Source organism: Globicephala melas, chromosome X (genome assembly GCF_963455315.2).
Source record: "Globicephala melas chromosome X, mGloMel1.2, whole genome shotgun sequence".
Classification (NCBI taxonomy): domain Eukaryota; kingdom Metazoa; phylum Chordata; class Mammalia; order Artiodactyla; family Delphinidae; genus Globicephala; species Globicephala melas.
Window position 1 is genome coordinate 110,334,996 of NC_083335.1, and position 25,611 is coordinate 110,360,606.

The window sequence follows — 25,611 nt, forward strand, 5'->3', positions numbered from 1 at the left end:
GCTTTTGGTTTTGCAACAGCATTATTGAGGTTTAACTCACATATCGTAACATGTACCCATTTAAAGTGCACATTTCAATGGTATCTGGTCAATTTTCCAAGTTGTGCAGCTCTCGCCGCAATCCAATTTTTGAACATTTCTGTCACCCCCAAAAGGTGCCACCTTGCAGTCAACCCCATGCCCACCCCCAGCCCCAGGCAACCAGCGACCCACTGTCTGTATAGACATTCCTGCTCTGGAGATTTCTTATAAACAGAATGATACAATGTGTGGTCCCTTGTATCCAGCTTCCCACACTTCACATAATCTTTCCGAGGTTCACCTGTGCTATATATAGTGTATATCGGTGCTTCATTCCTTTTCTGGCTGAATAGTATTCCATTGTATGGATAGACCACATTTTGTTTATCCATCTACCAGTTAATGGTCATTTGGATTGTTTCCCCTTTTTGACTATAGTGAATGATAACGCCGTGAACATTCACATACAAGCTTCTGTGTGGAGATATGTTTCCATCCCTCTCCGGTAGATACCCAGGAATGGAACTCGGGACAGGAACTCTGTTCTGATCTGTGGCTGTGAACAGCTTTGGTTCAAATTCTGGCTCAACCACTTGCTAGCCGTGTGGCCTTGGGCATATCACTTAAACTCGCTGCGTCTCCGTTTCTTCATAAGTATATAAAACAGAGATGCTCATAATACCCACTTCAGAGGGTTTTTATGTGGATTAAACTAGTTAATATTGATGAAGTGCTTTAACCAGTACCTGGCTCATAGCAAGTGCAACTGAAGTCTGCATTAGTGAACTAAATACTAATTTGCACTGGTCATTCAAGCTGGCAGGAGCCTTTGAGAGAATCGAGTTTATGTGCATAACTAACATGTTGAGCCTGTCAGACTCAAAAGGTGTAATTTTTATTTTTATTTTTGTCTCCCACGCCTGCTCAGGGCAATGGTCCTTTCCCGTGACTCTCCCAGCCACACTTAGATAACAAAGAGAATTTTTTTTTAATTTTATCAATCCCTATTTCTTTTTTTAAAATTTTTATTGGATTATAGTTGCTTTACAATGTTGCATTCGTTTGTACTGTACAGCAAAGTGAATCAGCTATATATATATACATATATCCCGCTTTTTCGGATTTCCTTCTCATTTAGGTCACCACAGAGAACTGAATCGAGTTCCCTGTGCTATACAGTAGATTCTCATTAGTTATCTATTTTATACATAGTATCAATAGTGTATATATGTCAATCCCAATCTCCTAATTCATCCCACCCCGCCCCTTTCCCCCTTGGTATCATTACGTTTGTTCTCTGTGTCTGTGTCTCTATTTCTGCTTTGTAAATAAGATTGTCTATACCAATTTTTTCAGATTCCTCATATATGCTTTAATATACGATATTTGTTTTTCTCTTTCTGACTTACTTCACTCTGTATGACAGTCTCTGGCTCCATCCATGTCTCTGCAAGTGGCACAGTTTTGTTCCTTCTTCTGGCTGAGTAATATTGCATTGTATATATGTACCACATCTTTATCCATTCCTCCGTCAGTGGACATTTGGGTTGCTTCCATGACCTGGCTACCGTAAATAGTGCTGCAATGAACATTGGGGTGCATGTGTCTTTTTGAATTATGGTTTTCTCTGGGTATATGCCTAGTAGTGGAATTGCTGGGTCATATGGTAGTTCTAGTTTTAGTTTTTAAAGGAACCTCCATACTGTTCTCCATAGTGGCTGTATCAATTTACATTCCTACCAACAGTGAAAAGGGTTCCCTTTTCTCCACACCCTCTCCAGCATTTACTGTTTGTAGACTTTTTGATGATGGCCATTCTGACCGGTGTGAGGTGATACCTCACTGTAGTTTTGATTTGCATTTCTCTAATGATTAGTGATGTTGAGCATCTTTTCATGTGTTTGTTGGCCATCTGTATGTCGTCTTTGGAGAAACAAAGGGAAAGTCTTAATGGCACTTTGAGAAGCAAACGAAGTCTGAATCCAGTCATTGAAAGGGTTCCGGCAGATATACAGGCGTGCCTTGTTTAATTGCGCTTTGCTTTGTTGCGCTTCGCAGATAGTGCTTTTTTTTTTTTTTTTTTTACAAATTGGTTTGTGGCAATCCTGCATTGTTAGATGATGGTGAGCATCTTTTTAGCAATAAAGTATTATTTATTTAGTTGTACTGGCTCTTAGTTGTGGCAGGCAGGCTCCCTCATTGCGGCTCACGGGCTCCTTAGTTGCAGCTCATCAGCTCAGTTGTGGCTTGCCAGCTCCTTCGTTGTGGCGCGCAGACTCCTTAGTTGTGGCATGTGAATTCTTAGTTGCGGCATGCACGTGGGATCTAGTTCCCTGACTAGGGATCGAACCCAGGCCCACTGCATTGGGAACACAGAGGCTTATCCACTGCGCCACCAGGGAAGTCCCTAGAAATAAAGTATTATTTAATTTAGGTCTGTATGTTGTTTTTTTAGGTATAATGCTACTGCACACTTAATAGACCACAGTATAGTGTGAACATAACTTTTACATGCACTAGGAAACCGGAAAACTCCAGACTCATTTTATTGCCATATTCGCTTTATTATGGTGGTCTAGAACCGAACCTGCAGTATCTCCGGGCTCTGCCTGTACTCATCCACACGCTCGTCCTCATTTAAAGGGTGGACTCCTCTCCCCGTCCCCACTGGTCGGGGTGTCGGTCTTTGCTCCCTCCCTCACCTCTTTCCCTCCTCACCAGATGTGGACAGGAGAGGAGAGGGGCAGAAAGTTGTCACCTGACTAGCACTGTTCTGAGCTGGCTTCCTGTGCTCTGGGTCTGGCCGATGGTTGCTATTAACTCTTTGCTGCCGGACCCCTCTGAATATAACTCCCGTGTCCGGGACAGGGGCCTCTCCTTTGGCTGGCTACACCTTGCTCCCTCACCCTGGTCTCTTACCCTGCACATTATAACTACCCCTCCATCTTTTTCTACTGAGGGAACCAGGCCTGGAAGGCTGTCTTTGGGCAGGATTCCTTTTAAGAAAGACCCTGTGGCGTAGTGGTTAAGAATCCGCCTGCCAATGCAGGGGACACGGGTTCGAGCCCTGGTCTGGGAAGATCCCACATGCCGCAGAGCAACTAAGCCCGTGTGCCACAACTACTGAGCCCGCGTGCCACAACTACTGAAGCCCGCGCACCTGGAGCCCGTGCTCTGCACCAAGAGAAGCCACCGCAGTGAGAAGCCCGCACACCTCAACAAAGAGTATTCCCCCCTCTCGCCGCAACTAGAGAAAGCCCGCACGCAGCAACAAAGACCCAACCCAGCCAAAAATAAATAAATAGATAGATAGACAGACAGGCAGGCAGACTGACCCTAAGGCAGGGAACTCTCTGGTGGTCCAGTGGTTAGGACTCTGCACTTTCACTGCCAAGGGCCCGGGTTCAATCCCTGGTTGGAGAACTAAGATCCCGCCAGCCGCATGGCCAAAAAAACCCAAAAAACAAACAAGAGACTAAAGCAATATTTCTGCAACGGGTTTTGCATCTGGTGTCCCTTTTTTACCCGCTGTCAAGAGGGTGCGGTGATATTCCCAGACCATATGGTCCCCACTCTGCTGCTGTCAGCTGCTTTTGCTCCCATGGGAACCAGTCCTCTGTGCAGCTTCTTTGCAGGGGACACATACATATGGAGCTCTGAGTGGGCCCAGTGAGGAGCCCTCACAGGCTCTGGGTTGGGAGGAAGTGGTGGCCCCTCCCTCCAGACCCATCCCTTGGGCAGGACAACTGGGGTGACCCCGGGGGCATGGAAAGCTGCACCTTACTTCTCTTTTTGCTACTTTATTAATATTAAATGTGGAAACTTTGGGCTCTAACACTGTCTCGAGGGGACTGTAGAAGGTGCAAACATGTGTGGCCTCCTTTCAAGTGCACTTATCCTGGGTGGATGTTGAGTTGCTTGAGTCGCCATGGGCCCACACGCTTCTGGGGACAGCTCCTCCCCAACACCTGTAATGAGAGAGGGTACACCTCCCAGCGCAGGCTCTGCTCTCTCACCCCTTTTAACCCTTGATCTGGGTGGGAGGCCCCTGGGCTGGGGGCCCACGGCTTGTGTAACCAGTTATCTGAGACCGCCGTAGAAACATGCGTCTGTGGTCCCTCTCTCACCCCTTGTCTTGGTATCCAGATCATATCTTGGCCCCTCAGTCGAAACTCCTAAATTATCGTCCCGTGTCATGTCTTTTCTTTGCTGATAATTTGAAAATCCTTCTTGGGCCGTTGTCCAGGAGCCCCCAATGGATTTCATGTCCCAAGGGGACTGGGTTGACGCCTGTGGGTCTCCTGATCACCTTGTCCTGAACTCTGCACCACTGCACCCGTGTAGATACCTGAGGGACCATAGGAAACCCCTAAGAGAGCCAGATTTAAGGCGAGCAACATTTCCAGGATCTCTCCATTCATTTGCTCCCCCACCTCCATGGCATCTTCACTTGGTTTTCTCCACAGAAGCCAGTCTTTGGTACAGCTGATGTACACCCACAACGTGCACGCTGCCCCGGGTTGGCCCCTTGACTCTTGGAAATAGTTGTGGGGATCTGTCTCTCATCGTTGGCTGCTTGCTGTGACTGGATGGTTTCCCTATGAATACAGTAGTAAATAAAATGGAGCACCCAGTTCGCTATTACTGCCCTGGGCCTAATACGGAAAGAAAGTTACATGGAAAGAAGTCACATTATGGCTTTGGAAGTTCTTGCATCAGCTGCTCTTAATCAGGCAGCTTTTTCTTCAGTTGTGCTTCTCCTGGATCCATTACTTAGATCAGGGATGTCATGGTGTGTAGCTCCAACTTTGAAGACAGAAGACCTGGGCTTTAGCTTGAATGAATTCCCTAGCTTCTCTGAGCCTTGGTTTCCCCATATGTAAAATGGGAGCAACAGTACATCATACCTCTTCTGCCCGTGCTTATGGAGTTGTGAGAGTCAGATGGACAGTGCTACGTGGAGCTGCTTTGTAAGCCATTGAGTGCCAATTGAAAGTCACATGTTGTGGCCAGAAGCCTCCAAGATGGCCCCCAGTGACCCTCACCTCCTGGTATTCACAGCCTTGTTTGTATTCCCTTCCCGTTGAACACTGCCCGGACTTAGTGACTTGCTTCTAATGAATAGATTAGGACAGAGTGGTGGTGTGTGACCTGGAGGCTAGGTCAGAAAAGGCAGTGTGGCTTTCCTCTTGCTTTCTCTTGGATTACACACTCTGGGGGAAGCCGTATTTTAAGCAGCCTTATGGAGGATCCCATGTGGCGAGAAAACAAAGGCTCTTCCCAACACCCCTGTGAGCTTGGAAGTGAATCCTCCAGCCCCAGTCTAGCCTTCAGATGACTGCAGCCCCAGCCAACACCTTGGCTGCAGTCTGATGAAAGACCCTGGGCCAGATCTACCCGGCCCAGCTGTTACATAACCAGCCCTACATTCCAATCATTAGAAACTGTGTGAGATCATAACTGTTGTTTTAAACTGCTAACGTTTGGGGTAATTTCTTTTTTTCCTAGCATGCAATAAGTTACTTTTTTTTTTTATTGGAGTATAGTTTATTTACAATGTTGTGTTAGTTCCACCTGTACAGCAAAGTGAATCAGTTATACATATCTCCACTCTTTTTTTAGATTCTTTTCCCATATAGGCCATTACAGAGTACTGAATAGAGTTCCCTGTGCTGTACAGTAGGTCCTTATTAGTTATCTGTTTTATATATCGTAATGTGTATATGTCGATCCCAATCTCCCAATTTATTCCTCTCCCCCTTATCCCCTGGCAACCATAAGTTTGTTTTCTACATCTGTGACTCTACTTCTGTTTTGGTTCATTTGTACCCTTATTTTAAACTCTGCATATAAGCAATATCATATGATATTTGTCTTTCTCTGTCTGGCTTAACTTTACTCAGTATGACAATCTCTATGCCCATCATGTTGCTGCAAATGGCATTATTTTGTTCTTTTTTATGGCTGAGTAATATTCCATTGTATATATGTACCAAATATTCTTTATCCATTCCTCTGTTGATGGACATTTAGGTTACTTCCATGTCCTGGCTATTGTAAATAGTGCTGCAGTGAACATTGGGGTGCATGTATCTTTTCGAATTATGGTTTTCTCTGGGTATATGCCCTGGAGTGGGATTGCTGGGTCATACGGTAGTTCTATTGTCAGTTTTTTAAGGAATCTCCATACTGTTCTCTATAGTGGCTATACCAATGTACATTCCTACCAACAGTGCAAAAGGGTTCCCTTTTCTCCACACCCTCTCCAGCATTTATTGTTTGTAGACTTCTTGATGATGGCCATTCTGACCGGTGTGAGGTTATACCTCATTGTAGTTTTGATTTGCATTTCTCTAATGATTAGTGATGTTGAGCATCTTTTCATGTGTTTGTTGGCCATTTGTGTGTCTTCTTTGGAGAAATGTCAATTTAGATCTTACGCCCATTTTTTGATTGGGTTGTTTGTTTTTTTGATATTGAGCTGCATGAGCTGTTTGTATATTTTGGAGATTAATCCCTTGTTGGTCGCTTCATTTGCAAATATTTTCTCCCATTCTGAGGGTTGTCTTTTTGTTTTGTTTATGGTTTCCTTTGTTGTGCAAAAGCTTTTAAGTTTAGTTAGACCCCATTTGTTTATTTTTGTTTTTATTTTCATTACGATACGGGTCAAAAAAGATCTTGTTGCGATTTATGTCAAAGAGTGTTCTGCCTATGTTTTCCTCTAAGAGTTTTATTGTGTCTGACCTTACATTTAAGTCTTTAGTCCATTTTGAGTTTATTTTTGTGGATGGTGTTAGGGAGTGTTCTATTTCATTCTTTTACATGTAGCTGTCCAGTTTTCCCAGCACCACTTATTGAAGAGACTGTCTTTTCTCCATTGTATTTCCTCGCCTCCTTTGTCATAGATTAGTTGACCATAGGTGCGTGGGTTTATCTCTGGGCTTTCTATCCTGTTCCCTTGATCTATGTTTCTGTTTTTGTGCCAGTACCATACTGTCTTGATTACTGTAGCTTTGTAGTATAGTCTCAAGTCAGGGAGCCTGATTCATCCAGCTCCATTTTTCTTTGGGGTAATTTATTATATAGCAGTAAATAACTAATATGGATGTCATTGCTAAGTCCCTACCTTTAGAAAGAGTGATGTTCACTATGGTTCCATATAAAGAAAATCTCCAAATTTAGCATTAAGCAGACTAATCCTCCAATTGTGAAACAGTTGTACTAAGGACAGTTATTCAGTCAGGGTCAATAAGCCATTGCAATTTGGTTTAGTGCTATTTTCTACTGCTGCATAACTTTCTAAGTTTATTTTCTTTTTTAAGAATTAACTTTTAGAGATTATATTAGGATCCAGGCAGGAAAATTGAAATCACCCCAGTTATTTTTACAGAGAGAATTTAGTTGAAAGAACTGTTTCCTGGGACTGAGTTATCAGAAAGCAGCCTACATCCCTAGGGCCTGAGGGAGCAAAGGGGAGGGTGGGATTCAAACCTTTCAGTGGGGGATGCCACTGGGCTGGAGCACGTAACTCTGAGGGGGCCGGTTCTGGAAGTGGGGGGGGGGGGACAAAGAAGCTGGGAATGAGCCAAGCGCTGCTACTGGAACCACCTGAGGGTCCAAAGTGACGCTTGCTAACCAACCTCTCCTTCCTGTCGCTTGTGCACAGGCATGCTCTCTCCCTCCAACCCCTCCCAACCCACCAGGGAGCAGCAGACAAGGCAGAAATGTGGTTTGCACAGTCCCAGACCCAGCATAGCAGAGCTGAGAGATAACAGCCTAATAAACAGCACAGCGTCACGTCTTTCCTAAGTTAATGAATTATGGGTTAGTTAGAAGGCACATTCCCTGCCAAGGCCTCTCTCTCTGTTGTTCACTGTAGTAGGAGCCTGTGGGGGATGTGGTGTCACTGAAAGTTCCCTTCCTGGGGCTCTGAGATTTCCTGACACTGCAACAAGTGCTACGAGCCTCCATCTCGCCCAACCCTGCAGCCAACCGAACACTTGCCCACCAGGCTTTCAGCTCGGGAGACCAAAGCCATCATTTTTGCCCTGCTGATTTCTTGTACTCACTGATACAACCTAATGTATATTTAACTTTAAATTAGGAAGAATGAAATAAAATTTAAAAATTTTTTAATTTAAATTCATTTCTTCAGTGTCACCGGCCACATTTCAAGAGCCCAGCAGTGCTACGTGGCTAGTGGCTACCATACTGAACTGCACAGAATAGAACATTTCCATTATTGCAGAACATCCTATTGGTCGGAGCTGTCCTAGAGCCTTTAAAATCCTCATGGGAAAGAAACAAGCTGGTAAGACATTGGATGTGCAAGAGGAGGAGGATGTAGTAGGTAGCATCTCCAAGCTTATTTTAACCAATGAGCCCTTTATTTGCATTGATCAAGACTCAGGAAACCTACTTTGGTTTTGTGATCTTGAGGCAGAGACTGGAATTTCTCTGTGCCTCAGTGTTCTCTATTCACACCACGGCCAGTATCATTTCTGAGTTCGCTGTTTATTATAAACCTCTTTGCCAGCACGTAGCATCTGCTGCTGTTGCTTCCACATTCCCCTTGCCTCTTGCCTCAGGATTAGTTTCAAGGGAAACCAAAGATTTTACTCTTAGCGCCCTTGATTGACCTCCCTGCCCCATCTCTCCAGCAACCCCTTCCCCTCCCTGATCACCACCTTCCCTGTGGCAGCCCCTGGTGGCTCGTGATCCACAGGAGAAAGTCCAAAGCCAGAACCTTCAGAACACACAGCGCTCCTGGGTCCACTCTATACTTCACGCCCACGGGCTTTGGCTCGAGCTCTTCACCTTGCCCAGAAGTTCTCCTGTTCCTTTGTCCACCTCTTCGAGCCTCATGGCGGGAGTCTACTTCACTGGCGGCCCAGCCACCACCCGTTTGGATTGGCCACCATGTTCATGGCAAGGTCATGCTTTGCCCTGCCTGCTCCTGGCCAATGACCGAGCATGGTGAGGGTACTAGAAACAGTGTGGCGCTCTTCCAGTGGGCAGCTTTGGGTCAGGGCCTCCACGGTGGCCTGGCCAAAGCTGTCTCAGAGGTGCTCTGCCATCAAGATGCTTCCTTCCCGCTCCTTTCGCAGGGGTCAGACCTGCACTGCAGTCTGACAGCTCCCCCTGCCCAGCCTGCTCCCTCCCCCTTTGTCCGTCATACCCCTTCTCGCAGTAAATCTCTTGTATGTCTAATTCTGACTTGGTATTATTTCTCAGAGACCCAAATTGACACAGCTAGAGCTTCCCCTGACTCAAACCAGGCAGAATCAAGCACTTTTCCATCCATGTTCTCAGCGCCTTCTGTGTATACCTGTTAGAGCACTTCCTACATTCACCATCACCACTGCCACCCTCCTCGTCACCACCCTCCTTGTCGCCACCCTCCTCGTCACCACCCTCCTTGTCGCCACCCTCCTCGTCACCACGTCTCCTCCACTGGGCAGTGTCTAAAGGTCAGGCACCACATTTCTTACATTCTGGTCCTCCTGTATCTGCCATGCACTAATACGTGTTGGTTGAATTAGATTGGGCCCATTTATCCTTCGAGGGGCTGAGTGATCCTCTGTCAACGTTGACTAGTGTTAAAGAAAGGCATTTGCATGTGTCTGGTCAAAGAAGAGATGCAGTGACATCATTTACGCATGAGACCGGCCCCCGTGTGTCATTAATACGAGAGTTAAAGTTCACACACTCGTTTACTAATGGTCCACTTAGTTTTTAAACAATATGGTACCCACCATCTTTGTTGTATTTTTTCCCAATAGGCACTCTGCAGTACATGGCGCCGAGATTATTGATCGAGGACCTCGTGGGTATGGTGCCCCGGCTGATATCTGGGCCCTGGGCTGCACCGTCATTGAGATGGCCACCAGCAGGCCTCCGTTCCATGAGCTCGGTGAACCGCAGGCAGCCATGTTCAAAGTAAGACATGTTGGATGGTTTAGGTTGCTGGTGTTGGAGAGAGAGAATTCAAATCAAAAATCTCCCAATCCAGAAACCTCTCCACAAAGGTGGAAGAGAAAGCATACAGGTTGTTTTGTTTTGTTTTGTTTTTGAATAAGCATAAAATCAGAATGTGATGTGCGTCACAGGCACAAGAGAGTGGAGCGCTAAGAGACTGGAAAGCGGAACTCAGCCTTTCCTCTAGCCAAGCAGATGCAGCCCTTTACATCCGTGTTCTGAAGAGAAATGCTGACTAGTCCTCAGGTGCAAGGACTAGACAGCACCACTGGTCACAGGAGTTCACCCGAGGTTCCCCTGACAACTAGAGTGACCACTTGTGTTAGCTAATTGGCTTTACCCAAAGGAAAGATCAACTTCTCAAACCTTTAGGACGGGACGTAGTTCTGGAGCAAAAGGCTCCACTGAAGTTAGGCTCCTGCTTTCCCACAGAAACCCGGAAATTGGAGCGCTACCTTCCTCGGTGGTGGCATTCCAAAGAGATGGCTCCCAGGTCCTTGAGAAAGATATTTCTGGCAAGAGGCTTATTTGGCTTTTAAAAAGGTTTACATATATCTCGAAGAGAGACACAGAACTTAGAATGACAGGTTTTCTAAAGTGAATGCTCTAAGAAAGGTGGGGGGTATCTCTTTCTTTCTTTCCAACTGAGGGAGTTAAGCTTCTTAGTTAATCTGTACGCGCTCTTACACTGGGTAAGGCTCAAGGGCCGCGTTGGGTGTGTCTTTGGAGGACAGCTTTCTGTCTAGATTTGGAGAGGAGGATCTTTGGGTATCAGATGCTGTCTCCTTTGTCCTTCTAAAAGCCTTCCCAGAGCTGACAGGAAGGGTGACCCGTGTGTTGAGGCCCACGTGGTACTGACTGGCCCTATGGGTGGGGCTTTACACTGGACATGCTCCCTTGGGAAGGGACGTGGTTGCTTACGAGCCCAAGGGAAGCTGATGCGAGGACAGCCAGTGTATCCGAGGTCAGGTCTGCGGCTTCTGGCTCCGTGGACGCTTGGAGAAGTTGAAGAGCAGCTGTAGCCTTCAGAGGTCGTTACCAGCACTGACCTTCCGCGGAGCACTTTTGTTTGCCCCAAAGATAAGAAGGAAGAGAGCAGGGTCCCAGAAGGCTAAGTGGCCACTGCTTACGGATGACAAGGTCACAGTACATGGAAGCAGCCTGATGGAACGTGATTCCAGAGGCCTTTCTTCCTGCTTCTCTGCCAAGCCTGGTGGCCTCCCAGGCCTGTCAGCCCCACAGCCTCCCCGCCTGCATCCTTGCCAGGCCCTCTGGCTCAGTCTCTTCGGCAGAAGGAACTCAAAGGCCCGAGTGCAGGGCTCTGCCCATGAGCTGGGTGCAGCCTGCTCAGCGGGTTCTGAACGCCCTGTGCTCTGATGCCTTGGTGCACTCCTCAGCCCAGCCCCTGCAGAAGGTTCTCTGAGCTTCCCACCCTCCCAGCAGCTGTGAGATAGCCCTAAAGGCAAGATCTCAAGTTGACGAGTGTCTCCTGGCACCTGCAATCCCAACAAGACCCTGAACACCGCGGCTGGCAGGCAGCAGTGACCTTCCAGCCTTTCCATGCCTGTCCAGGATGGAGCCACCTGGGGCTGGCAAAGATCTTCCTGCAGCTTCAGTTACAGGCCTCGGAATAAATAGCAGCTGGTGGGCTTCCCTGGTGGCGCAATGGTTAAGAATCTGCCTGCCAATGCAAGGAACATGGGTTCGAGTCCTGGTCCGGGAGGATCCCACATGCCGCGGAGCAACTAAGCCCGTGCGCCACAACCACTGAGCCTGCTCTCTAGAGCCCACGTGCCACAACTACTGAAGCCCGCGTGCCACAACTACTGAGCCTGTGCTCTAGAGCCCGCGAACCACAACTACTGAGGCCTGCGTGCCTAGAACCCGTGCTCTGCAACAAGAGAAGCCACCGCAGTGAGAAGCCCGCGCACCGCAACGAAGAGTAGCCCCCGCTCGCTGCAACTAGAGAAAGCCACGCACAGCAACGAAGACCCAACACAGCCAAAAATAAATAAATTTATTTTTAAAAAAAACAAAAAAAACCGTAGTGCCCATGTTTGCACTTTTCTTCTTGAGAGCCTGGGGAGAAGCTACTCCCTTCCTCTCTGAGTTCTTGTCCTGAGTTTTTGTCTCTGGAGCCCCCAGTGCCCTTAGATCCCCACCCCTCAGGCGAGGGGTGCCAGCTGGAATGTGCCCTGCATTTCACGTCTTGCGGGTTGAATTCTATCCAGTGTTCAGTGTTCTCAAAATCCAAAACTCGTTTTTTGAAAATGTTGTGTTATTGTGGTAAGAACACAACATGAGATTTACCCTCTTAACAGTATTTTTGAGTCAAGGTCCAGCACTGTACAGCAGATCGCTGGAAATTATTCATCTAAGTGCCATGTGTGCCCAGTGGATAGTAATGCCCCATTTCCCCCTCCCCTCAATGCCAAACTCTCCATCCTGCCCATGAGGAGCAGCGTGTGAGAAGCGGTTGGTGCGCCCCTGGTGCAGGGACTTCAGGCTGTGAAGTCGGAGGCTGGCGGTTTGCTCTCGGCAGCGCCCCGGTCTCACTGAGCGGGCAGGGGAGGCCGCGCCAGCCCCATGGTTGCCGAGGAGCTGGGAATGGGGTGCATCTGGAGGACAGAATGGCTTCCACTCCTGGCTCATTGGGTGGGCTTGGAGACGATGAGGAGAAGACCGCGAACTTTAAAGATGACAACTCCTCAGATGAATGGAGAGCCGTCCCTGATGGGAACGGTCACGCAGGATGGATGAGCCGGACTCGTGGAAGCATTCCCGTGTCACAGTGAGATGTGACGACTCAGCCCAAACTCCTCCCCCACAGGGCGCAGGGACAGAGAGCCTGCGGCAGGACGATGATGAGCTAGCCAGCAGTGGAGCTGAAGCAGAAATTGCAGCAGGAGCCTGAACAGGAAAGGGCAGCGCCGCCTCCCTCAGCCAGTTGCACCCCGTGGGGATGAGGGCTTGGGCCCTGAGTTACCAGCCTCCAGGTTTGCTCTGCCTGTGGTTTACAGCTGGAAGTTGGAGGTTTGGGCTGTGAAGGCGTAGAGACTGAGAGGCCAGGGCGCGATGCTCTCAGGGGGCCTCTCACACGTGGCCTTTCATCCTGGGCGTCCTCCCTGCGTAGTGATCTCAGAGCTCCGAGAGGACTAGAGCAGAAGCCCCAAGGCCTCTTAAGGCCTAGGCTCTGAACCCCCCACCAGTATCACTTCCCCCACAATCTACTGGGCAAAGCAAAGTCCCCAGAGGCCAGCCGGGTCTAGGACATGGATAGCAGTCATGGAGGCCATTGTTGGAATCCATCATCAGCCCCTCCTAGGATGGCAGATACAGGAGCTTTGTGTGGAAGGTATGTACACCTGGATTTGCCCGAGACCACACTGTCTCATCGGTCACCTCTGCCTTCATTGCAGGTGGGCGTGTTTAAGATTCACCCTGAGATTCCAGAAACCCTTTCAGCGGAAGCTAGAGCCTTCGTTTTATCCTGTTTTGAGCCTGACCCCCACAAACGTGTCACCGCTGCTGGACTGCTCCAAGAGGGTTTCTTAAGGCAGGTGAACAAGGGCCAGAAGAACCGAATTGCTTTTAAGCCGGCAGGTGAGGCCTGCTGGGATGGCAGAGGTGACGGCTCTCCCGAGCGCTGAGCTTCCCACATGGTGCCCATGTTTGTGAAGAGCGGTGGGGCTGGTGCATTAGGTGTGGGACGCGGAGACACAGGGAGCCCCATAGGTGACAGCGATGAACCTCACATGCCCAATGCTCCGTTAAAGCCTTTCCTTTGGGATTGTGCCAGGGAGGGAGGTGGGAGGTACCCTGGCTGGGGTTTTGTGTCTTCCCCAGGTGCAGAACCTGGCGCTTCATCTTTGGAGCCTGGCCTGTCACCCTGTGCTGCTCCCGACCTTGGTTAAAGGGTGTCTGTCCTGCAGGCCACCGAAGCAAGCAACACCTTCTGGGGCAGTAGGTCCTACCGGGCAGTGATATACGAGTGGTCCCGGTGTGGATGGGGCGGGAGCTGGGACAGGGTGCCTCAGCATCTTGCACCCAGAGAGCAACTCGCTGTCTCAGCGTGTCCGAAGGGCTGGTTAGAAATGCGGAGTCTTGGGCCCATCCCGGACCTGCTGAAGCAGAACCTCCATCTCCCCAGGATCCCTGGGTGATCGCTTGCACCCCCAGTTAGAGCAGCGCGGGCTTAGGCCCCTGGGTGCGTCACGTGGCCCAAGGGGCTGCCTGGGGCTCACTGTCCCCATCCCCGGCTGCCCCGCACAGAGGGTCCCAGGGGCGCCACGCTGCCCCTGCCCCTGGCGGGAGAGCTGATGGGCGGCAGCAGCAGCAGTGAGCATGGCTCGGTCTCCCCACACTCCGATGCCCAGCCCGACGTGTTCTTCCAGAAGTCCCAGACGCCCACGCATCGGCTCAGCCACCTGCTCAGGTACGGCCACCCCCCACTCGGAGGACAGAGTCCCTCCCAGGTGTAAACCAGATGGCCGCGAAGGGCTTTTGCTTCCTTTCTGCACGATCAGCAGGGCAGCCGGGGCGGCCACTGACAGTGAGAGAGAGGAGGGCAGTGAGGTCACTCTCTGTCCCTTCCCCTCCCCCTCCTCTTCCTCCCCTCCCCCTCTCCTCTTCTTCCCCTCCCCCTCGTCGCTTCCCCTTCCCCTTCCCTCCTGTTTCCTCCTCCTCCCCTGTCACCCCTTATTCTCTCCCTCTTACCCCCTCCTTCCCCCTCCCTCCTTTCCCCGTCTTTCCCCTCGCCGCTAACACTGGTGCATCTTCCTGAGGGTGGGGCTGCGGCGGAGCCACCTCTCAGCCCCTCCCCCACGGTGTCCCTGGGAGGCGGGGGGATTGTCGCCTGCGTTTGTCCGCAGTGTTCCTGATGAGAGCTCGGCCTCAGAGGACCGGAGCGCAGCCTCGTCCCTGGAGGACAGCGACCTGGGCCTCTTCCTGCTGCGCAAGGACAGCGAGCGCCGTGCCATCCTCTACAGAATCCTCTGGGAGGAGCAGAACCAGGTGGCTTCCAACCTGCAGGAGTGCGTGGCCCAGGTACAGGCCGAGTGCGGGAGCTGCAATCCCACGCCCTCCGCCCAAGGCCAGGTCCCAGAAGAGGTCCAAATGGGACTGGTGTTCCTGCTGCCCTAGAACATTTGCACAGTTACAAGAACCACCCTAAGTATTTCCCAACGTCCTTCCCTTTTCCAACAAAACAAAAGAAAATACAAAAAAAAAAAAAGACTCCATTGAAGCCTGATTTTGCATTTGCGGAACACTGCAGTGAAACCAGGCACTGATGGGGCAGTGCTGCCTCCTGGTGGAAAACAAGCCAAATGACAGCACAAAGCCCAGTTAACCCCCAGCTGCACCAGTTGCCCTCAGAAGCTGGGAGAACAGCCGCTTTAGGAAGAAAGGTTACGGATGGAAATGTTTGAGTTTTAACTCATTTTGGATGGGAAAAGGTCCTTCTAGCAAGAGGCCACTGCCCCCTATGAACTGTGCCTTGTGACAAGGCCTGTTGGGGGTGGAGGGTGGTTTACAAGGGGTTAAACAGGATGGCAGACCATTCCTTGAGGGGCTTAGTTCTGTTGTTTGCAGGCCAGAGAGGAGAAGGGGGCCACATAACCCTCTAACAGGAAGGATATGGAGGAAATTCCAGGACCAGAGCCCGTGTCTCGCCTGGAAAATCCCCAGTTCCATTAGCAAATGGACAGTCTGGTTAATCTAGTTGCCCAAAGTACTTCTTGGATTTTCCCTCCCTCTCTCTGAATTACTCAGTGACTGATTTTTTTGGGTGGGGGGTTGGTGATCAGAGTTCGGAAGAGTTGCATCTCTCAGTCGGCCACATCAAGCAAATAATTGCGATCCTGAGAGACTTCATCCGCTGCCCGGACCACAGGGTGATGGCATCCACGATATCAAAGCTAAAGGTGGACCTGGACTTTGACAGCTCGTCCATCAATCAGATTCATCTGGTACTCTTTGGATTTCAGGATGCTGTAAGTGCTCCATTTGGCCCTAGAGAACATGCCAGAAGGTAGGAAGCCCACTGAAGTGGCTCACAGCCAAGACCATGGAGTTCGATTACCATCATCTCCCGTAGTCTCCATCTCTTCTCACCTGTTTACGCCTGAATCCCGAGTGTCAGCAGTTTTCTAAACACTGAATATGTGTATACAAGTGACTGGTCTGATTGCATTATGGCCACGGAGAGCAGGAGTATAGGATTTGGGAACGAGTGGCATCTGCCAGCTGGGTAGGTGTGGGGTTTAAGCTTATGTGTCTGCCCGAACAGGTGTGAGTTCCTCCAGGCCCAAGGTCGTGTCTGGCTTAGCTTTGTGTCTCAAGTCCCCAACACAGAGCCTGAGGTTTCATAGATGCTTCATAAATGTTCGTTGAATAAACAATGAAGAGGCCCGTGCAGTAGCTCCGATCTCTGTACCTGTCCCCTAGACCCCCGTGTGACTTGGGGTCAGCTTAAAGGAAGACTCAGTCCAGAAGAAACATAAGTCAGGCAGAAACTCAGGGCAGCACGGTTAACCCTTTATCTCAGAGTAGAAGCAAATTCGAATTAGTTAAGAACTATTTCTTAAAAGTACAATGGACCAGAAATCTGGATTTTTGTGATTTGTAGGTAAATAAAATTTTGAGGAACCACTTAATTAGGCCCCACTGGATGTTTGCGATGGACATCATCCGTCGAGCGGTGCAGGCTGCAGTCACCATCCTCATCCCAGGTAAGGGCCCTCTTTTTGGTCAAGGTCAACTTCAGGTGGCTATGGAAAAGGTCAGACAGGTCCTCTGTACTCACCAATTGTTGCTTTCCCTTTCCCATCTTGGCTATGTACGTCTCTGCAATTAAGTAAATGATGTCACAGACCCCTTTAGGGCCGAGATTCTGTGATTCTGAGAACATCTCCTGGTGATGTATTTTTACATGCCCCTAGGCATAACTGAGGAGCACGCACCGCAGGTAGACTAAACTCAGGATCTCAAAGGAGCACTGAGCCTGACGGCCTGGCTCCTACAGTGCGTCATCTTGTGTGCTCAGCAACGCCTCCTAGTTGGTTGACGATTTAACGGCTCAGTCTCCTCTCTCAGAATCATCATGTGGCAGCTACAGAAATCTTTGGCTTTTTATAGGCTCTATTTTTGAAATGTTAGAGCAGCTTAATACCCAAGTTGATTCTCCTTCCGCGGTGCCTTCTTCCTAGGAAGGGAAGCTATGTGGCGCTTCGGTTAACACTGCCCCTTCCTCTCATTACTTTGCTCCCTCCCTGTCCTCTGCCTGCTCCCCTGAATGCACTCTGCCCAGGCTCAGCTTCTGGGAGTGGCTTGTTAAACCCCAGGACTTCATTATTCCCCAGTCCAAGCAGGAAAGTGTTTGTAGTAAAAACACAGGCCTGGGTGGAAGCCCGCTTGTCCCTTTTTAAAACTGCCCTTGGCTAACTAAACACCTTGAAGTCTGTTTCCTCATCTGTGAAGTGGTGGGGACCATCTTTTCACTGCAGAGCTAAGTGAAATAGTCTCCTCTCCATTTTATAAAGTCAGCAGTCCCCTGATGGAGCATCGCATTGGCCTGGCCGGCCTCTGAACAGCCACGTTTGCTGGCCCGGGACATAAGCTACACCAAGCCCTGGCCTTGTTGAACCGTGGTCCTTTTCGTCCGTGATTCCACAGAGCTCCGAGCCCACTTTGAGGCTGGCTCAGGGACCAAAGGGGTGGATAAGGACACAGATGAGGCAGAAGAGGACTATGCCCCGGCAGACCCACGCGGGAGCGAGGCGCAGGTGGCGTGTGGGTGGAGCAGGCCCGTTTCAGCAGTTGCCCAGGAGGCCCAGCCCCAGCAGCTCCACCAGCAGCATCTGAGCCTCCAGCTGAGCAAGCTCAGGCAGGAGACCAACAGGTGGGCAGGGGTGGGACGATGACCTGGACTAGCCCGTCAACTCAGTGGTCGAGTGCCTCACCCAGGTCTCAGAAAAGCATCTTTACCCCCCAAGGAACTGCGCAAGGAGATATTCTCAGCTTCAACTGGGGGACTAGAAGGATGCCCCCCCTTTTTTTTTAATGCTAGGAGTCAGAGACGTAGAGTGCCTTGCCACAAGCCGTACTAAAGGCAGCAGCATCTCAGAGTTTTCTCTGTCTCTTTACCGAGGTGGGTTCCCTGACATGGTGTGTGGGTCCAGCAACTCGGGGGGGACATCTGCGGCCTGCCCCTGCCGAAGTAGCTGAGTTGGGGGTCAGTTAGCACTGCGTTGATGGACAGGTATCCCATAACCCTGACCCCAAGTAAGTCTGCCCTGTCCTCTTTGAATCTCTCCCTTGTGTTTTGTCATGATCCCTAGGCAGGCATTAGTGAACCACCTTCCCCGACAGCGGACCCTGGCACTGCCGTGAGGTTCCCACAAGAGTTGGGCCCTTTTGTTTATTTCCAGGCACATAGTAGGTGTTCAAAACGTATTTGTTAAATGAACAAAAAGATTCCCATTTGCGCTGGGGAACCACGTCATCAGTGGGCTTAGCAAACTAGTTGGTACTGGTTCCAAATGATGCCTTGTTGCCCAGTGGTCATTGGGAATGCTAAAATTTAACGGGGACAAACAGTGTCAGGCATACCTATTTCGGAAGAAAAGTTGTACACACCCCTAGGGATCTCTGAAGTTTAATTTTAGGCAGATCTAATCATTTCTTTTTAGAAAGGCCCAGTTTTAATTAACTGGTAGTGGTGGCAAAACTCTTTTTAAGTTTTGAAAAAATGACAAATGTGAAAGTTGATAGTAGTACTTAGCCCTTCTTTAAAATGTGTTTCTGGTAAGGTTTATAATCACCAGATTCATAAAATGTTATATATGGGTTCAAAGGTTATTCCTTTCCAGGGTCAATATTGTTATCTTCCATCTCAGTAGAATTAGTAATGAGACAGCAGCCAGCACCTGACTGCGAATGGCTGACAGACACACAGCTCCTACAGACACGCCTGCCCTTGTAGGATGGAGATGCCTTAGCTGTTGCTGGGCACAGCAGGAAGGCACCTTTGGCCCTGAGTGATGCTGACGAGGGTAACACATCTGTCCTGAGTAGTGTCTGTGAGACCAAGCCCCGTGAAGCGTTTAGCGCAGTCTTGGGTAAGTGTTCGCAGTAGTGTCCCTCTCACCTTCCAAGCAGCAAGAGTCTTTCCTGCAGTTCCTACTTCCCCCTAGCTGTTCCAACAGCAGCAGGGCTTCTATCTCCTTGGCTTACTCTCTGGTGAGGAGGGAAGGGCCTGACCACTAGTTTCAGTGACTTGACCTGACTTAGGGAGACAAGTTGGCTGAGTTCTACTGATCACCATCAGGTTATCTTTTGGTTCATGATGATACATATTCTGAGGCAAAATATACCCACGCCCTGAGCGTTGGTCTTTGTTTACAAGGGGAGGGAGCACAAGAAAGGTGCTCATGTACAGGCTGAAACCTGATCACACAACTTTGAAGAAACTAGACTGACCGATGGGATTGTGCCTTTTTTATTTTTTTTAAACCTCTGAATTGTTCAACAAATGTTTGAATTGAATTGAATGGTATTACGCTCTCTCTGGAGGATGGCTTTTTTTTTTTTTTTTTTAAACCAGACTTTTGGAACACCTAGTTCAAAAAGAGAGAGAGTACCAGAATCTTCTACGGCAAACCCTAGAACAGAAAACTCAAGAATTGTATCACCTGTAGTTACAATTCAAATCTAATGGTGAGTGATTTTCCACTTGCTCTGACTTATGTGTGTGTGAGACCATTCAAAATCTGGCTAGTACTCTAGTCAGCCTTGAAACAGTTGAGGTTATTCTCGATCAGACCAGTAAGTACTCCAGTAAAATTCCGGAATACTGGTCAATAATAAAAAGGAACTATCAGTACATTCAAAAGCAGATGAATCGCAAATGCATTATGCAAGTGAGAGAAGCCAGAGATTCAAAAGGCTACATATTATGATTCCATAAATGTAGAACGTTTATAGGAAATTCTATTAAAGGCAAAACTACAGGGACAGAAAATAGAACTGGGTGGGGGGGTGGAATTGATGATAAAAGGCCACGAGAACGTTCTGGCGTGATAGAAATATCTCTACCTTGATTGTGGTGGTGGCTATGTGACTCTGCTTGTCAAAGTTCTTAGCACTGCATACCTAAAAAGGGTGGTTTACGGCATAAATTATACCTCAGTCAACCAGCCTTATGCATTTGGTGCCCAAAAGGGCTACAGGTGCCTCTTGGAGTGGGGAATGGATATGGAGTGGGGAATGGATAAGCTGTGAGGCCAAAAATCTCAGTATTAAAACCTATTTCCTCATTTGAATTCCAGTGCAGTTACGGATATGATTTCTTAGAAAAGGCATTTTAAAGATGGGAATACACATTTAAAGTAGGAGATAATTAGTTTGAAGTATCACAGGAAAGGAACATTTTTAATCTCTGGAAAGTGACTCCAAGGACTATGGACTGTTGCACAGTGTGTAGCAGAGCAGCTGAGCCAGGTTTAATCCATTTCCTTTTCACATCACATTCTGGAATAATAGTTTATTTGAACCAACTTGTTACTTGAAGAATTTTGCTGTTACACATCAGTATACAACATAACTTTCTAATCCTTACAGAGATTACAGAAAACTCAGCCTCCCCTCCTCGGTCTTATGGGCAGAGAACAGAAGAAGTGCTTGTCGACTGGTTGCAACTGCAAGGAGCGGATACGAAAACAATTGAAAAGGTAAACTTACAACCAACAAACCATTCCTGTGCTATCATTACAGAGCTGCTTAGCTCTTAATGTATTTGATCTTTGTTTCAGATTCTTGAAGAAGGTTATACACTTTCTGATATTCTCAATTATATCACTAAGGAAGACCTAAGGTACCTTAGACTACGGTGAGAATAGCCTCAAAACACTTCGTGGAACAGAAAATGACTTCTTTGGTGTAATTAGGCTTTTTTTTTGCGGTACGCGGGCCTCTCACTGCTGTGGCCTCTCCCGTTGCGGAGCACAGGCTCCGGACGCGCAGGCTCAGCGGCCATGGCTCACGGGCCCAGCCGCTCCGCGGCATGTGGGATCTTCCCGGAGCGGGGCACGAACCCCTGTCCCCTGCATCAGCAGGCGGACTCTCAACCACTGTGCCACCAGGGAAGCCCCTGTAAAAACTACCAACCTCACTCCAAACTCTGGAGTTTTTCAAGGTTAAAGTTGGGGAAAAGCTGAGAGGGGGCAGAAGCTAAAGGCCCCGTAGAAAAAGTCAAGAGACAGGCCTGGCTGGGAGTGGAGTGAAGCGAGACATGAGATGCTAGTGGGCTACTACACCCAAAGCCTTCTTTCTTTAACTTGCACCCTGCCTTCTCATCCCCACGTCATCTTTAATAGTCTGCTCTGCACAGATGCAGCAGCACTCCTGTACAGTACCTCTCGGGCCATGTCCCACTCCTGCTAAGGCACAAGTGTCACCTCCATATGTGAAGAGAACATATTCCTGTTTTAGTTAAGTAAGTTTTCAAGTTAGGGACTGCATTTTTAAGACTAGACAACAAATCTAGACAAGTCTGGAAGGATATACTATAGCTTTTGCCATAAGGGCTCCTAAAGAAGTATTCTGCTGTGTTGCTTTGAAGTTGTCTTCTCTTACGACTCTCTAAAGAAGACTCCTGTTTGTTTCGTAGTGGTGGTCTCCTCTGCAGGCTCTGGACTGCAGTCTCCCAGTACAGAAGACAGGCTCAGGGGGCCCCGGCAACCCAAGATGAGGCTTAATCAATCAGCTAAGCCAGGGGACACAGGGAGCAAAGAGCGGACAACATACACACGAATTCTGCTGCACTTACGCAAGGAAAACACCGCTTGTTCAATGAACAATTTAAGAACTTGAAGTTTTAAAGAATTATGGAAAAAATTTTAACCTTTTATTTATCAACATGTTTTCAAGGTGAGTAGAACTTGTACGTATTGTGAAAACAGTGATTGTAAAACCTGGTCTTGACATCCCAGAGTATTAGGGAATCCTTAAAAATGAATTTTAATTTACTTCAATGGAAAAATATCTGCTGGAAAGGTGAAACAACAGGTGTTTAAAATAACAAAAAGGCTGGGAATCACTGTTTTAGATCACACATTCCATACATTACTATTAACTGGAATTGCACTTAAAATTGATAAGAATATGCCTTGTATTTAATGTTTGATATGACTGTAAACAGAAAACTATTAAGAAAATAGCTTCATATTTATACTTAGTGTATAAATGGAGAAAACTAACTTATTTGGCCTTTAAAATGAAGTAGTCTTATTTAAAAATCGAATTGTCCTTCCACCCCTGCCTGGTTATAATAAATATTGTGTTTTATTAAGGAGAAATGATGGTTCAGTGTGAACAGGCTTCAGCACCGACATGCACACAAATGGGGGCGTGTGTGCACATTAGGGTACACCAGGTAAGCTGCTGGGCACTGGGAGGGACAGGACAATGATCGCCCCGCAAAAAGGTGGCAGAGTTGGACAGGCATATAAGGAACTGTTTCTCCTTTTAGTAACTAAAAAAGTATTTGTTAAACGAGTATACAACTAAACCAAATAGAACTATTTTAAAGAAGTAATTTGAAGGAGGGTTAAGCAAACTCTTATTACCTATTTTAGACCTATATAACTAAAATAACCTTTATAATAAGATCCATACTATCCTTAAGATATAACATTAAAAGACGTTGTATCTTTTAATGCAACACTGTACAAACCACATGCAATTACACTATCTATCTATCTATCTATCTATCTAAATCTACACTTTCTTTCTATGGGTTTTTTCCTCTTTAACAAAGTTGAGAACCCAAAGCATTCCTTACAGTTGCTGCTGAATACCCAACTGAAGGTGTACCATCTCGCATTAACTGATGGACTTAAACTTGATCCACTGGTTTGCACCCCGGACTTCAAAAGGCGGATCGCTGCAGTAGATGTGATAGCCGAGTTCTTCCAAAGGTGGTTCAGGGTCAGCTGTAGCAAACTGGGCAGCATCCTCAATTTCTTTTCTCACGTCAACATCAATTTCCTAAAAATCAATCAGATTACAGTTCAAGAGATGTTTTGAATAGACAGCAGCTTAGGTACCAACTTGTTCTACTGGGAACCCCTTGCTAGTTGTTAACTCTCTACTAGTACTGGCAGTATACCTATTATTACTGAAAATGTTAGGTTAACCATGACACAACGATCCACGAAGGGGGATTCTGGAGGACAGATACCAACATTAAGACATATACCCTGGCGAGGGAACATTTATGAATTAAAAATCTACAGTATATTTTTAGGAAAGAAGAACTGATGGTGGAGGAGGTTAATGTCCTGTGAAAAATATTGCGTTGGCCAAAAAGTTCTTCGGGGTTTTCCCACAACATCGGGGTTTTCCCACAACATGGCTCGGAAAATTTTTGGCCAACCGAATACAATATGTACTTTCCCACTTACTTACCTAATTTACCGAGTGGCAGCTTCTTGTGTAGAGAAAAACTGCTCAAAAAGGAGAGCCAACCTTCAAAGGCAGACTTACTTTTAAACCATCAAGAGTCACTGTACCTTTAGTTCTTCAACACTGGCCAGATTGCTGTTCACCATCCTATCCTTGAGAAGCATGATAGGGTCACTCTTACTTCTAACTTCCTGAATTTCTTCTCGTGTACGGTAACTAGAGGGAGGGAAACAGAGTTACAAGTAGATAAGAACAGTGCCGGCACAGCAGAGACAGTCTGGGAAACACAGCAGTCTGTTTCTGAGACGAAGGAGCACATCAGTACTCACGTCACCGTAAGAAGGGCAGAATTATATACTTTCAAAACACAAGAACTCATCCTAATATTCTGTAAGGAAGAGCTGCTCTGTCTTTATAGAAAACTCTACAATGGCAATTCACCTGGCTTCTCTGGCATTCTGACAACAGGCGCCAAGTTTCTATTTGCTACTTTGATCTAGAGGTAGGGCGTGAAGGTAGTGGTGGAGGCAGGGGAGATGGTTTTCTGTGGTGATAGCTATAACCTTTGAGGCAGCAGAAGGCTAAGCACAAAAAAAATGTGCCTTGCCTTTTCTCCCTTAAGACCACAGAGCAGTGTGGCTGGCAAGAACTTGGAGAGGAGGTTTTCCGATTCTTGATTGTACAACTGACCCTTGTCCTACAGCACTTGAAATAACACTAAAAGCAAAGAAAGGCTCTACCATTTTTTTAAGAACAGAATTACACCAAGTGCTTTCTTCCATGTAAGCTGCTCCTCATAACATTTTCCCTTAGGCCTTCATTCTATACTCAAAGACTTATTACGGCTTACTTTGACTAAATCTACTCTTAATTATGCCACACTCCGGGACTGCAGCATTACATGCCGGAGTTGCCAGGTGACAAAACTCCTTTGTCTTTGACTGATTTATTTCAACATATGGAATATCCCACGTGCTACTTGGTCTTGCTCCATTCCAGCCAGAAGAGGAATATGCCATGAGAATCTGGGGTAATGCCTACAAAAGGTAAATGCCCCCAAGTATCCTACTCTACCATCAGTCCTGTTTTATGCAACAATTCCTCTCTGCAATTGTTTTCTTATTGGTGCTCATGCTAACTAGCATGTACACACTAGAGGAATTTTCAGAATGCTTTCTATATTGGAACCAATTTATTGGAAGGCACGGCTTTCAGGCTCAGACTAACTACTAAATCAATGCATGAAGCCAACTGGTGTCTGGCTTCAAAAGCAAACACACACTGAAATGCTTTGCTTTTTCATCTAAGTAGCACCATTCAAAGCCCATCCACTTCGGACACCACACTCAGTTTTCCCATGACCATACCTGACTCCAGGATCACTCATGCTGTGCCCATGGTAACGGTAAGTCTGCAGCTCCATCAGTATGGGCCCCTAAAACAGAACCCAGTGGAGGTAAGGTGAAACAATGGCCACAGCCTCAAATGTACGTCCTTTCAGGATCAAATACCTTCATCAGATCTGAGTTAAGAGTTTCTTCTTAGTTGATTCTCATTTCTATTACCTATTTATTGCATGTTTCATTCTCATTTTTTTTTTTTTTTTTTTTTTGCGGTACTCGGGCCTCTCACTGCTGTGGCCTCATCCCGTTGCAGAGCACAGGCTCAGCGGCCATGGCTCACAGGCCCAGCCGCTCCGCGGCATGTGGGATCCTCCCGGACCGGGACACGAACCTGCGTCCCCTGCACCGGCAGGTGGACTCTCAACCACTGTGCCACCAGGGAAGCCCCATCCTCCTTATTTTTAACAGGAACTTATTAATAAAAGCCACCCCCCCCACAGCATATTTTGAATCAAAAAGGCAGACAATTCTTTATGTAATGTCAATGGGTTCTATTTCACCAGAATTGCATTTGATATATAATTCTTTAAGCACAGCATAGATTTAATTAAGAAAAGCCCATCAGAAAGCGGGGATGGCATTTATCTTCACGGTTAATATGCTAGTCTTTCTGCCCACCCCCCTCCCCCCCAGTCACAGGGGAAATCATCTATAAGCATTCTGATCAAGGCTAGAGAAAAACACTAACATAAACCTTAACAACGTAAGATGAAAAGCAAACCTCTAGTCCTCTCGTCCTTCTCCA

At 47.7% G+C, this 25,611-nt stretch overlaps 2 protein-coding genes across 4 annotated transcripts in view; one reads left to right on the forward strand and one right to left on the reverse strand.

Moving 5' to 3' along the window:
- Positions 1-22,471, forward strand: part of MAP3K15 (mitogen-activated protein kinase kinase kinase 15) — a 148,575-nt gene extending 126,104 nt beyond the window's left edge. The window contains 13 exon segments of the mRNA XM_060291968.1: positions 9,804-9,824; positions 9,827-9,960; positions 13,419-13,602; positions 14,272-14,434; positions 14,871-15,045; positions 15,807-15,992; positions 16,628-16,730; positions 17,674-17,783; positions 17,844-17,899; positions 19,604-19,716; positions 20,620-20,729; positions 20,811-20,887; positions 21,668-22,471. Of these exon segments, the coding sequence (XP_060147951.1) occupies positions 9,804-9,824; positions 9,827-9,960; positions 13,419-13,602; positions 14,272-14,434; positions 14,871-15,045; positions 15,807-15,992; positions 16,628-16,730; positions 17,674-17,783; positions 17,844-17,899; positions 19,604-19,716; positions 20,620-20,729; positions 20,811-20,887; positions 21,668-21,755 (1,520 nt within the window). The 3' untranslated portion in view covers positions 21,756-22,471.
- PDHA1 (pyruvate dehydrogenase E1 subunit alpha 1) overlaps positions 21,883-25,611 on the reverse strand; it is a 34,869-nt gene continuing 31,140 nt past the window's right edge. For all 3 annotated transcript variants that reach the window (XM_030843802.3, XM_030843803.3, XM_030843801.2), the window contains 3 exons: positions 24,831-24,898; positions 23,571-23,679; positions 21,883-23,046 (listed from right to left, as the gene is read on the reverse strand). In XM_030843802.3, the coding sequence (XP_030699662.1) occupies positions 22,882-23,046; positions 23,571-23,679; positions 24,831-24,898 (342 nt within the window). In that variant the 3' untranslated portion in view covers positions 21,883-22,881. The remainder of the gene's footprint in view (positions 23,047-23,570; positions 23,680-24,830; positions 24,899-25,611) is intronic.